General features: G+C 40.7%; 1 protein-coding gene across 1 annotated transcript in view; it reads left to right on the top strand.

The window, feature by feature from the left end:
* The window catches only part of SVEP1 (sushi, von Willebrand factor type A, EGF and pentraxin domain containing 1), a 196,040-nt gene that overhangs the window by 27,530 nt on the left and 154,948 nt on the right, over window positions 1-13,562 (top strand). Inside the window, exons 2-3 of the mRNA XM_082403710.1 lie at window positions 3,738-3,993; window positions 7,194-7,370. Of these exons, the coding sequence (XP_082259836.1) occupies window positions 3,738-3,993; window positions 7,194-7,370 (433 nt within the window). The remainder of the gene's footprint in view (window positions 1-3,737; window positions 3,994-7,193; window positions 7,371-13,562) is intronic.

Raw genomic sequence — 13,562 nt, 5'->3', positions numbered from 1 at the left:
TGACTCCAAGGTTTTTGGCCTGAGCACTGGCTGCATTATGGGCTGCTATTTATTGGCTAATATTTATTGAGTGTGTACTGTTTCCCAAGTGCTGTGCTAAACTTTGAGAATTAAGAATTGAAGAACTAGACAAAAATATCTGCCTTCAAGGAAGTTACATGTGGGGAGAAGACTAGGTTTCTGTCTGAAGTTGTCCTTGCCTTTGTCACCTCGGAATATCTTTGAGCTGTGTTGCAAAGAGGTTGAATCAAGTGACCGCCTTCTCTCTCCCCCTGCCCTTCATCTCTAGCCTTTGCCTCTCCCTCTAAATAAGGTGGGGTTGTCGGAGTTCCAAAAGACTTTTTTCTACCTGTTTTCCAAGATATCACAAGGTTCCATCAGTAAGAGAAGCTGTGTTTGTAAAAAAAGAACATATTTCACTATCTGCCAATTAAGATATTTTAAAAATTCTTTATTTTTCTAATACTAACTGTCATTTCTATTTTGAGGCTCCAATCCACCCGATGAGAGAAAACTCCATCCAGGTACTTCCAAGCAAATTCAAAATCAGAAATTTCTCAAGTGCTTCACTTTTGAAAACTGAGCCACCTTCAGGAATGTTTCCCTCTTCCGTTTCTCCCTCTAGTTGAGTCTAAACTTTGGAGCTTCTGCAAAGCTGCAGCAAGGGAGTGGATGTCCACCTCTCAGCTCTGACATTCCCTGCATGTCCATCATCTGGAATTGTCTCAGTTCTCTCATCAGTGGTCATGATGATCATCCTTGGTCATCTGCATATGGTTTTGTCAGCTTTGCCACCCTTGGTGCAGCAATCTCCTGGGGCTTCCAGGATTTCTTCATGTTGCTATTGCCTGAGAGAGACATAGCTCTCATGGTCCATGCTGTCAGCCACTCCCACATCCTTAATATTGCAAAACTCCCTAGGAGTCTTCATATTGCACCAACTCTCTCTCCTAAGCCTCTCCAGGAATACACAAGACTCATCAGGTCTTGTACTTCCCACTCCCCTTGAACATCCCACATAGTTATATTCTATTGCCCCATGTCACTGTGACCAGCAGCACTTCTGTGGGACTTACCATTATCCCAAATATCCACATGGAAAGAGGACTCATGGATCCCTCTACCCATCCCTATAAAGGAATGTCAGTCATCGCTCCTACAGTGACTGAGTTGGGGGGTGTGGAGGGATTGGTGTAGAGCACAGCGCCTCACAGCAACATCTAAAATCTCTCCTTCTCCCCTAACTCCTCTTTCTCTCCCTCTCCTCAGAGGTTCTTTTTTTTATTATTTTTTTAGTTTTTAAACAATTTTTAAAGGTTACACTCCATTTACAGTTATTACAAAATATTGGCTATATTCCCCATGTTGTACAATACATCCTTGTAGCCTATCTTGTACCCAATAGTTTGTACTTCCCACTCCCTCACCCGTATATTGTCCCTCCCCTCTCTCTCCCCACTGGTAACCACTGGTTTGTTCTCTATATTTATGAGTCTGCTTCTTTTTTGTTATATTCACTAGTTTGTTGTACATTTTAGATTCCACATAATAAGTGATACTATACAGTATTTGTCTTTCTCTGTCTGACTTACTTCACTTAGCATAATGCCCTCCAAATCCATCCATATTACTGCAAATGGCAAAATTTCGTTCTTTTTTATGGATGAGTAGTATTCCATTGTGTATATACCACATCCTCTTTATCCATTCATCTTTTGATGGACACTTAGGTTGCTTCCATATCTTGGCATTTGTAAATAATGCTGCTGTGAACGTTGGTGTTCAGGTATCTTTTCAAATTAGTGTTCTTGTTTTCTTCAGATATATACCCAGGAGTGGGATTGCTGGGTCATATGTAATTCTATTTTTAGATTTTTGAGCAACCTCCATACTGTTCTCCACAGTGGCTGTACCAATTTATATTCCCACCAACAATGTACAAGGGTTCCCTTTTCTCCACATCATCACCAGCATTAGTTACTTCTGTTCTTTTTGATGATAGCCATTCAGAGGTTCTTTTCTTGTCTGGAGTGAGGAAATATCTCACATGTACCAAGTATTCATCCCAGATCTTCTTGTCATTCATCAAGAGGGTGGCTTTTTAAGCTTTAAGAGCCATTAGTATCTCATGTTATTCTGCCACATACACCTGCCCTCCGTTCCTGTCTTCAGTACGGTCCTTCCACACTGTTTGTTTTCCTTTATTTCACTTGGTTTTCGAGAAGAAGTGGAATGAAGTGTTTGAATACCTTTTCTCAAATTGCTGTCTTTCCACATGTTTTCCAGAGTAACTTTCAGTTTAATTTAATTGTCTTTAAATTCGGATTTAACAACTTTATCTTTAGCTCACAAACTCTGAAACTAATTGGCAGGAATTATTGAATTAGAATAAATACCTATTATATACTAATGAAATATGCTTGCTACAGACATGAATCTTATGAGAGAATCTGGGTCTTATAGCTGAGCCTGTCCCCTAAAATGAATTGAGGCAAAGTTATTTTTAAAATCATAATATCTCCTTTTAACTTTAACAGAATGTAGGTTACAATGTTGCTCTTCTTCTGAATGTAGTATTTCTTGAATCATTGCTTAAGAAACATTGGATTCCTTCTACGAACTTGCCAGAAAATATACCCTGGTGCTTCTTTACCTTTCCTACCCATTTCTAATGAAAAGCAACAACAGCAAATTTAATTATAAGCCAGACTCACCATTGGATCTCTTGTGCCTTTACAGTATGACATTACAAAGCTTAGTGGCAATGAATATACACTTTTTTTTAAAAAAAGGTTTCATCTTTTTCCTTTTATCTATAGAGAAGGAACAGCATATAACATTATAGAGGATAACTCACTTGTCCTAAAACAGTAAAGCCGAATTGTCAAATTGAGTGAATCAGTATTTTCTCATGAAGATAGGACACCACCAAAAAAACAGCTGATTTTGTGCTAATACTGGGTGGTCCAAAAAAGATGAAGTATTGAATCAATTCTCCAATTTTGGAGGAGCAGTGGAAAAACAAATAGAGGAGGCAAGTGAGTCATTATTAACTCTGGAAAAGACATGTTCTGTTAAATTTTCTTCTCGTCCAGCTTTTAGTGTATGATCATGAGGTGGTTCAGCTAGGTAGGTAAGTGGGTAGCTAGCTAAATATGATAGGAAGTAGATACATAAGACTCAGATTTGGTCCATATTTTGAGCCTGAAAATCAATACAAATAGTTTAACAATAATTGATAATATTAATACAAATTCATTCCATAAACTTTTTTTTTTTTGGCTGTGCTGGGTCTTTGTTGCGGCGCGTGGGCTCTTCATTGCGGTGCGCAGGCTTCTCTAGTTGCGGTGTGCGGGCTTAGTTGCCTCACAGCATGTGGGATCTTCGTTCCCTGACCAGGGATTGAACCTGCATCCCCTGCATTGGGAGGTGGATTCTTTACACTGGACCACCAGGGAAGTCCCCATAAACATTTGTTGCTCTCAATTAGCAAGCTCTATGGCGATGATGATGATGATACATTTTAAATGCTTTTGAGGTTTATTGTGGTTCTTTGAGAAGACCATTGTAGGCTCTCCTCTGTGCCTGTTTGTGTTTTACCCTCACTGATCAGTGTTCCATTCCTCACTCTTGTGAAATGTTAATGATCTTCACAAGCACTCCCTTACCTAATAAGGGAGGCACAGAGTAGGCCAACACGATACATACTCATTCTAACTTGCCCTATTTCATTACAGCAAATTCTTCGTCATTCTAGAGAAAACTCAACAAAAGTTATATTTCTCATTACGGATGGATATTCCAACGGGGGAGATCCAAGACCCATTGCAGCATCACTGCGAGATTTTGGAGTGGAAATCTTCACTTTTGGCATATGGCAAGGAAACATTCGAGAACTGAATGACATGGCTTCCACCCCAAAGGAGGAGCACTGCTACCTGCTCCACAGTTTTGAAGAATTTGAGGCTTTAGCCCGCCGAGCGTTGCATGAAGGTAATGGAAGCCTACTGGCATAACGCAGTGCCTTTAAACAGGGTTTCCTTCTTGCTGATTTCTTGAAACCCACTGTGGGGATAATACCAAGCCCTATGAGGTCTTCGCTGGGCGTGATGCCCATGTGTTCTTTGTGTATTATGAGCTGCGTTGAACTTCATAAGTAGAGATGACATTCTGGCCTTGCAACAGGAGTATTTGTTTTGTTTTGTTTTTTAATAACTGTGATATATTTTCACTAAAATATCCATATGCTCCCACCTGGAACCATTAGAATCAGTGGAATGAACTGAGGTGTGTTTTGAGGCCACCACACGGAGTCGGAAGCCTTGACTTACATCTCATCTTCAGTTATCTGGAAGGATGAAGTAAACATTCAGAGACATGCTTAGTGAATCTCACCAGAATGTTTCCAGAATATACATGAAGATTATAGGGACAATAAATACTTAACACATACTTCTTGACCTGACAGTTTGAGTATAGATATGCTTATGGATAAACTGAAGAGCAGTGACAGCGACAGGGAATAGCATCAGTAAATCCATTCATTAGAGTTCTTTGTGCACCATTTATAAGGATGTTTAGTTGGGTGACTTAAGTCACATGAACTTCCAGGTGTAGTATGGGCATGTATCTTGCAGTGATCCAGGAGAGAAAGTGCAGATTGGGAGGAGGAGATGGGGATCTAGCCTCAGACCAAAGCCATGGAGCAAATTAGGCTTGATCTTTGCAGGTATCCACATGAAAGATTCAGTTTGATGGGCAAATCATGGCAACATGAGGTTTCCTCACAATTAGTGATGTTCAAAATAAGTGGGTCAGCCTTACTGTAGTTCCAACAGAAGAGTTTAGAGCAGCATCTCAGGCTACCTATGGATAGAGCAAAAATTCCCAATTAGTCAACCTACTAACTGGGTGGCTTTGGGCAAATTATTTAACTTTTGCACTCCCTAGATTTCTTGTTAATAGAATAGGGTACAAGAATAGTACCTACTTCATAGGCCTATTCCAAGGATTAAATGGATTAATACATATAAAGTGATTAGAAAAGTCACTGAGAGCTTATTATACTAAGCTCTCAATAACTGTCCATTGGCTATTACCTTAGCCAATTTATCTAACATCTATGAGCTTCAGTTTCCTCTACTTTTAAAATAGAGATATTATAACATGTACCGAATAGCTTTGTCAGGAGGATTAAATAAAATATTTAAATTTCACCAGCACAGTGTTTGGCATATGACGGAAGTTCAGTAACTGGGGATTTTTTTGTTTCTCCTTTTCTCTGGGAAAAGTGATATGCTGAGTAGGAAGACAGAGGGGCTGTTGCACTAGATGGGATTATGAAATTGTGGGTGTTATTAGCTGTGTCGTAGAGGACTCATTTCCAGTCCTACCAACCTTCTGTCTTGTAGGATGGGGGCCTTCTGCCCAATGCAAGTTGAGTCAGAAACTGGATGGGACAGAGTCTTCAAGGAAAGGATTTTGGTTACCCTATCACAACAGAGTTTTGGAAGACATCACTTTAATTACAAAATACTAAAATCTAAAATGTGTAATATTCTAATCAAGTTTCCAGGTTCCATAAGAAAAAATCCTGTTTTTACTGAAGAGAAACGATGGGGGCAAAGGAAGTGAACCTCATTTCTCCTGCCTCCATGTTCTCTGAAGCAACTTTCTTTTTTTATATATAGTTTTTTATTTTTATACAATTTTTAAAGGTTACTTCCAATTTACAGTTATTACAAAATATTGCCTGTATTCCCTGTGTTGTACAATACATCCTTGAGCCCATCTTATACCCAAGAGTTTGTACCTTCCACTCCCTCACCCCCATACTGCCCCTCCCCTCACTGGTAACCACTAGTTTGTTCTCTCTATCTGTGGTCTGCAGAAACTACTTTCAATTTGGATGGATCCACTTTTGGTCTCAAGGCTGTCCATGTTTGTGGCCATTCTCAATAGATGTAGGTTCCAGAATAATAGCTTTCCACATATGCAGCTTGTTCACTTGTCTCTCTCCCCGACCTAAATGCCAGTGCATCGGTCTTATAGCTATGTTTTTCTTGCTCCCTCAACTGCCAAATAAACCTGTGTCTCAGAGCTAAGTCCAAGATGCCCATGTTGCAGACCTTGTACCCACACCAGTCTATTAGATGGGGCTTTAATAGGGTACTTGGTTGTACAAGTCTCTTTCTCTTAGGGCTGGGGTCTTCCCTTTATGTTGTCCCTGTCTATTGTTCAGGGTCTTAATGCATAGAGACAGATGTTCCATAACTGAGGCCATCACCAATCTCCTTTCTGAATATTCAATGGCAGTTCATGTGTCTTGCTGAAACTCACTCATTTGAGTTTCTACTGTGGGCCTATCACTGTATCTGGGCCTAGAACTGTGGACCTAGTGCTGGAATTTAGGCTAAGACTTTTGAACTTCCTCAGCAGGGTAAATGGAACTTACTGTGTGCCTGATTCTAGGCCATCATTCCTGATAAGCCATAGTCAACCTTACCCTGCCCCGTTAAGTCACTTTCAGAACAGGACAGCTCTGCCTGTGTTGTTGAATTCCCAGCATGGCTCACTTCAGAGCATGGCTCAAATAATCTGTATGGTCTCCTTTTACATAAGTGAAAATTTATTTAAAATTGAGAGAGAAACTAGATCCTGGTTCTATTATTCAACTTGTGTGGTGCCATTGTTTCAGTTTTTAATCAAATCATTATAGAAGTAATGGTATTCTTAAATCAGTAACTCACCATCAGCCCCCTTTGACAGCAGTCAAGATTGCAGCTTTATTTATTTATCTGAACAAGGATTCTAGAAATCTGGTTACTGCTGCCTGACCTCATGCTGGTGTGGAAGCCAGGGGACTGACCTGGAGAACCGACTACATTACTTCCTGCTGCATCTGGAGATTCCTCGCTGAAACTACTTAATTTCTGCCTGACCCTGCCTGGCCTTGAGAACTTATGATGAGGTCCCAGACTGAAATAGCTTAACCAGCTGAATCAAATTCCCAGTCTGTGGTCCTGCAAATCACACACCTTCATATTTGGATGGGAGTGGGGAGCAGTTGGGAATTTGACGGAAATGAAAAGATATTTTCTCTGTCTTGAGCTTCAATTGTGGTAATGAGAGAATGTAACATTCAACTGCTTATTCATTTTTTTTAATGACCCCCTGTCATATGTGCTTGGTAGATCTGCCTTCTGGGAGTTTTATTCAAGAGGATATGTCCCATTGCTCATATCTGTGTGAAGCCGGCAAAGACTGCTGTGACCAGATGGCAAGCTGCAAATGTGGGACACACACAGGTCAATTTGAGTGCATCTGTGAGAAGGGGTATTACGGGAAAGGTCTACAGTACGAATGCACAGGTGAGTGCCCGGTCTGTGTGTAACTGTATCAGTTGTCTGTTCCTGTGCAGGAATCAGTCCACATACTCAGTGGGTAAACACTAAGTATTTGGTACTGCTCATGAGTCTGTGGATTGGTTGGGCAGCACTTTTGGTCTCAGCTGTGTTGGCTCAAGCATTTGTCGTTGGCTGTGAGTAGGGTTGGCTGCTCCGCTGATCTTACCTGAGTTCTCTCACCTGTTTGGGGATCAGCTAGCTGGAGGCTGGTCTAAAATGGCTTGTCTAGGACTACTAGGTTGTCTTTTATATGGCCTCTCAGACCCCATGAAGCCAGCCCAGCCTTGTTTACATGGTAGGGGCAGAGCTCCAAGAGGAAGAATGGCCTCTTGAAGCCTAGGTTCAGATCCAGGAAGGGGGAAGATTTGGGGCCTTTTATTTGTAATCAGTCAATAGCCAAATCGCCAAAATATGCCTCAGCCTCTGTAAGAGATTGCAGCCAGTGGGATTCTGGTCCTCAGGCCACATGTAACTTGTAGGATCGTCACCAAAAAAATGTAACTGATGGTCTTTTAGCTCTTCACAAGTCTCCACGAAGGGACATTAGAAAGCTCTAAAAGTGACATCACTTCAAAATGGAATTCACTTCTTCGACATTTATAATTTTATCTCCTCTAGGTTTTCTTACCACAGGATCTTCATGTTTTTTTTTTTTTTGATCTTCATGTTTTTAATACTATATTAGAAAGACAAGAAGAACAACTTAGGATTCTTGGGTTCTAAATTATATTTTAGCTGTTTTAAAAAAATAAATTATATTTTAGGAAATATCAAATATGTAGAAGTACTATATGGTTTTTCTGTGATAGCATTTTGTTTGCTCTGTTTTACTTAAAAGGTAACCCGTTTTTTAGAACTTACAACTCTTCCATGGTTTGCTGTTTGGGAAAAATGTATTCCCATGGAAATTAATACCCACCAGGAGAATTTTGGGGCAGTAGGTTTACTTTATACTGTCCGGTGTGGTCTTTCACTCCTCGTTTCACATGAACATTATTTCATTCTGCTATTTGGAAGGTAGGTGGGTCTGCTCTATAACACAGAAATGTGGTTCTCCCAGGGGTGAACCTCCCAGGTCTTTGACCTGACCTGCTTTCTCTCTTTTCTTCTCCTAGTGGGACATTTCTTCTCATGTTCTTCTTTTACTCACTTTTACTTTGTTTTTTAAATTGAAGTATAGTTGATTTACGGTGTTGCGTTAGTTTCTGCTGTACAGCAAAGTGGTTCAGTTATACATATATATACATTCTTTTTTTATGTTCTTTTCCATTATGGTTTCTCACAGGATACTGAATATAGTTTCCTGTGCTATACGGTAGGACCTTGTTGATCTATGCTGTATATAATCGTTGGCATGTGCTAATCCCAGCCTCTGACACTTGCTTTCATTCTTGCTGCTCCTCATCTCCCTTCCCTCGATTTCTCCTCCCCCCACCACTGGCCCTGATCCCAGCTGGCGGACATCCTTCCTGGGTCCGAGCATCCCATGCTCGCCCAGCAGAATCATTCCTTTCTTGGCCCTGCTCCCACTCCATCAAGCAGGATTTCTCATTTAAGCAGAAAAAAAAGGGAGGGTGGGATCTGCCCAACTGCCTCTGAGTTGGCCAAATGCCTCCCCTTGAATCTTCCCACACTTTCATGAACAGCCCAGCTTGGCACTCTTCCCCGACGCCCCCTCCTTCCCTCTCCCGTCCAAGCCCACCGAACAGAGGCAGAAGCTCTCGTTTTCTTTGCTGCATGCCGTAGTCAGCATGTCTGCTTTCCGTGTGGTCCTAGACTGAGCTCGTGGCCAACAAGCCACTGTTGTGCGGCCCCAACAGCCTCAGCCGTGCTGTACCCAGCCTGCACCGCTCCCGGACACTGTCATCTTGCGTCCCAGGGGATAAGCTGCAGGAAGAGAGGGGGGCGGTTCACAAACCCACTGCCCCCAGTTACCCAGGTCGCTGTGGCTGCTACCAGTCGTGCATTCCAGGCAGAGAGGCACAGCCGTCCGTCTGTAAAATGTACACAGTTGGGTGGGCCTGTCAGTGGAGCTGCAGTAGAGGGGACAACAGCACTTTGGCTGCTGGTTCCAGCCAAGAACACCAAGCACAAAAGGATTCGTTTTTCCATCCCTTCTCTTAAATTAGTAAGCCTTCCTTACGTGCAGGATTGCAGTTAGATCCAGTTCATTTATGTAAATGTTTTTGTTTTTTTTTTTTTTGGCCGTGCCACACAGCACGTGGGATCTTAGTTCCCCGAGCAGAGATCCAACCCGCACTCCCTGCAGTGGAAGCACAGAGTCTTAACCACTGGACCACCAGGGAAGTCCCTGATATAAATGTTGATATCATCATCTTCAATATTTGTTTCTCAGGGGTTAGAGAAAGTGGTATTGGAACTCTGAGCTGTGATTTTCACACTTTCGGGAGGCAGTGTTCATCGCTGGCTTCTCCTGCATGGTACCAGCTAAGAGAAAATAAGTAAATTATAGCCTTCCGATGACATGAAAGACTCGTTACTAGACTCTTATCTTTTGGAAAGGCAGAAAGAAATATTTGCTCTAAATCACTCAATACTGAAAACCTAGCAGCTGTGAGCCCCTTTTAAAATCCATTTAGCTGACAAATGTCCCTGAGCACTTTCTCTGTGCCAGTGGTTCAGTGATTCAATGTGCAGGTGTTCAGTGGTGAACAGACAGACATGGTGCCTACCTTCTTAGAACTTACAATCTAACTACACAAATCAATTTGTAATCACAGACTGTGAAGTGCAGTATGAAGAAGGGACTCCAGAGAAGGTTAGACTAATATTGTACTCTCTAAACCAAGATCTGAAGGATGACTAGAAGATAGTTATTTTGTTGCTTCAGGAGAGGATGTTACCTTTCATTAAGAAGAGTTGGCATTCTGGGTATTTATCCTCATTGTAGAAACAATGCCTTTCCGAAGCAAATCATTTCTCTTTCGAGCCAAAAGAAACGTTAGGGATTATCTGCTCTAAACCCTTCATTCTACAAGAGGAAATTGAGGTCTCAGGGAAAGACGAGTATTTTGCTCAAGATGGCATATCCCACCATCAAATCAGCAGGACCAGGAAGGGACCCAGGACACTTTTCTCTAAATCCTGTTTTCAAGGTATCAAACTGCTTATTTTGCACTTTTGAAAAAAGCTTCTTGGGTACATTGTTTTTTGGAGACCATAAACACTGAACTGAAAGTGTTTAAAAATGCAGAAGGGTCTAGCTAAAATTCAGCCTCTGACATAAACTATGTGGCTTTGGATGATTAATTCTTTCTGATTCTCAGTTTCTTCTGTAAAATGGGCTTAATAATGGTATAGTTTTATGTGTATATATATGTATAGTTTTAAGTATATATATATTTTTGGTATAGTTTTATGTATATATATACACATACATATATGTATATAGAAGTGTACCTATAGATATGTGTGTGTGTATACAGTCATGTATATATGCGTAGATAGATGATTGGGTAATTGAGAGAATATACTTAGAATGCTTAGGACAATATCTGGCACATCAATTCTTGATCAATGGTAGCTTTTATTATTAATCATTATTGTGAGATAATATAAATATTATGAGAAAGCTAATGAATGAACATTAAAATAATTATCTCAAGAATGAGATACTTGAAGACAAGCGATACCATCTATTTTGTAAATTCCACTCTTCTGGGCTAGACTAGTGGCCCTAACCTGAGGAATTGTGCTATGGGGAGGATAAGGAAGATCCCTGCATGCAGGTGAATACCATCAAGAAGCTTTGCCGCTACTAAAGGTGGATACCATATTGACATGATGAGTATCCAGTGAAAATCAAGAATCCTGTGTGAGAAAAGGTGGTGGGATAATGTGCCATTGGATTTTGAAGTAGAGGTTGTTTGCTTGATTAGGGAAAAGTTATATGCTGAGGCAAATTGTATTTGTTAATTTCATAGAAAAGTAGAATACTAAAGCTAGCTGTAAGGGTTTTTCTCACAATTCACTTGGGAAATGAGGAAACTGCATCCCATATAGGAAGTGTTTTTTTTTTTTTTTGGTTGTAAATCAGTACTTTATGAAAGGCTGTTGATATTTTGTTTTTGTTTTTGTTTTTAAAAAAAAACCTACATAACTCGCTTTTATTTACTGGAGGTATTTTGTATAATTCAGAAGTTCAGGTATGGGACTTTAATACTACATGAGCAGGTTTCAAGGGCTGAGAAAACATCCTGCTAGGATTAGTTATTGAACTTAAGGGAAGAGGACTAAAAAACTGTGGAATCTAATGAAAGGGAGTCGCTTCCAATTTCTAGCTCTAGGATTACTTTCCTCATTCTTCACATTTAACATAGACATTTGGAAGTGGTGATGATGCTGATGACAGCAGTAATAACTGATGACGATGATGATAATAATAATAATAGCTAATATTTGAGTAGCACTTACTACATCCCAGACACCATTTCAATCATCGATATATATTAACTCATGTAATGGTCACAATAACTCTCTGGAGTATTGTGAGACAAGGAAACAAAGTCTGAGAGGTAAAGTAACTGGTCCAGGGTCACACAGCTAATAGAGCTGATTTATGAACCCAAGTTTTCTGGCTCTGGAGTCTACCATCTAGCCATAGAGATAGACATTCAACAAATAAACACAATTGAAAATATAATTTCAAATTCTGTTAAGTATCAGTTTGATCCTTATGAGATCATCAATATTTGATTACTTTCAACCCACAAGGTAGCAGCTTCATGCAGCTCAACGTAATATTAGGCAGGAAAAGAAGAGAATGAGTTATATAAACCCAATCATGCCACACCCCTGCTTACAGTTTTTTAATTATGACTCATTTGTGCAATAAACTTCAAGCTCTTTAGCAGAGCATTAAGGTTGTATGATTTGACCTATCTTTACCCTTTGACCTAAAAGCTGGAGCTAGTTATAGTTTCCCCCAAATACCACTCTATTTCATTCCTCAGACATTTCTTCATGCTTCTGCAGGTTCCCTTTCCCACCACACCCAACTATTCGCTTTTTTTTTTTTAAACATTTTTATTGGAGTATAATTGCTTTACAATGATGTGTTAATTTCTGCTGTATAACAAAGTGAATCAGCTATACATATACATATATCCCCATATCTCCTTCCTCTTGCGTCTCCCTCCCACCCTCCCTATCCCACCCCTCTAGGTGGACACAAAGCACAGAGCTGATCTCCCTGTGCTGTGCGGCTGCTTCCCACTAGCTATCTATTTTACATTTGGTCCAACCATTTGCTTTGTTCCTGCTTCATCAGACTAGTGATTTAATGGGCAGTGATTTTCTAGCTCATTCTGTATCCCCACTGCCTGCCTTCAGAGCCCATCAAGGAAAAGGATATGGGCTTCCCTGGTGGTGCAGTGGTTGAGAATCTGCCTGCCAATGCAGGGGACACGAGTTCGAGCCCTGGTCCAGGAAGATCCCACATGACGCGGAGCAACTAAGCCCGTGCACCACAACTACTGAGCCTGCACTCTGGAGCCCACGAGACACAACTACTGAAGCCCGCACGCCTAGAGCCCGCGCTCTGCAACAAGAGAAGCCACCGCAGTGAGAAGCCCATGCACTGAAACGAAGAGTAGACCCCCTCGCCGCAACTAGAGAAAGCCCGCGCAGCAAGGAAGACGCAATGCAGCCATAAACAAACAAATAAATTTATTTTAAAAAAAAGGAAAAGAAAACGGATGTAGATAAGAGGCCAGGTTTAATACCAGAATCTTAAATGGACGAGAACTCATTATTGAAATCTTAGGCAATTGCCTGGTTTCCACCTCTGCCTTGGGCACCACAGGGTCCTTAGCACAAAGGCATGTGGTAAGACATTTTTAAGAATGTACTCAATTTGTTTGAATGCAAAATATTTACATTTGGTTAAATTTTGTCAGCAATAAATCAAATAGAGTATGGTTAATTCACTAGATGAGTCATTTTGACATGGCTAGATCATCATAATCAGTTGTGAATAGCCAGTGAACTCCTGTTGTAAATCCAAGCAGTTGCAGCTGTTCTGAATTTCGCCTGAAGGGATTTGAGAGACACAGAGACAATAGACATCTTGAGACACTGCTTTGCAGGCATTGACTCCATTTCAGTGAGTTTGGAATGATTAGCAGATTTAAAATT

The sequence above is a fragment of the Balaenoptera borealis genome, assembly GCF_965194805.1.
Source record: "Balaenoptera borealis genome assembly, chromosome: 8".
Lineage (NCBI taxonomy): Eukaryota > Metazoa > Chordata > Mammalia > Artiodactyla > Balaenopteridae > Balaenoptera > Balaenoptera borealis.
This window is presented reverse-complemented; position numbering and strand designations above follow the sequence as displayed.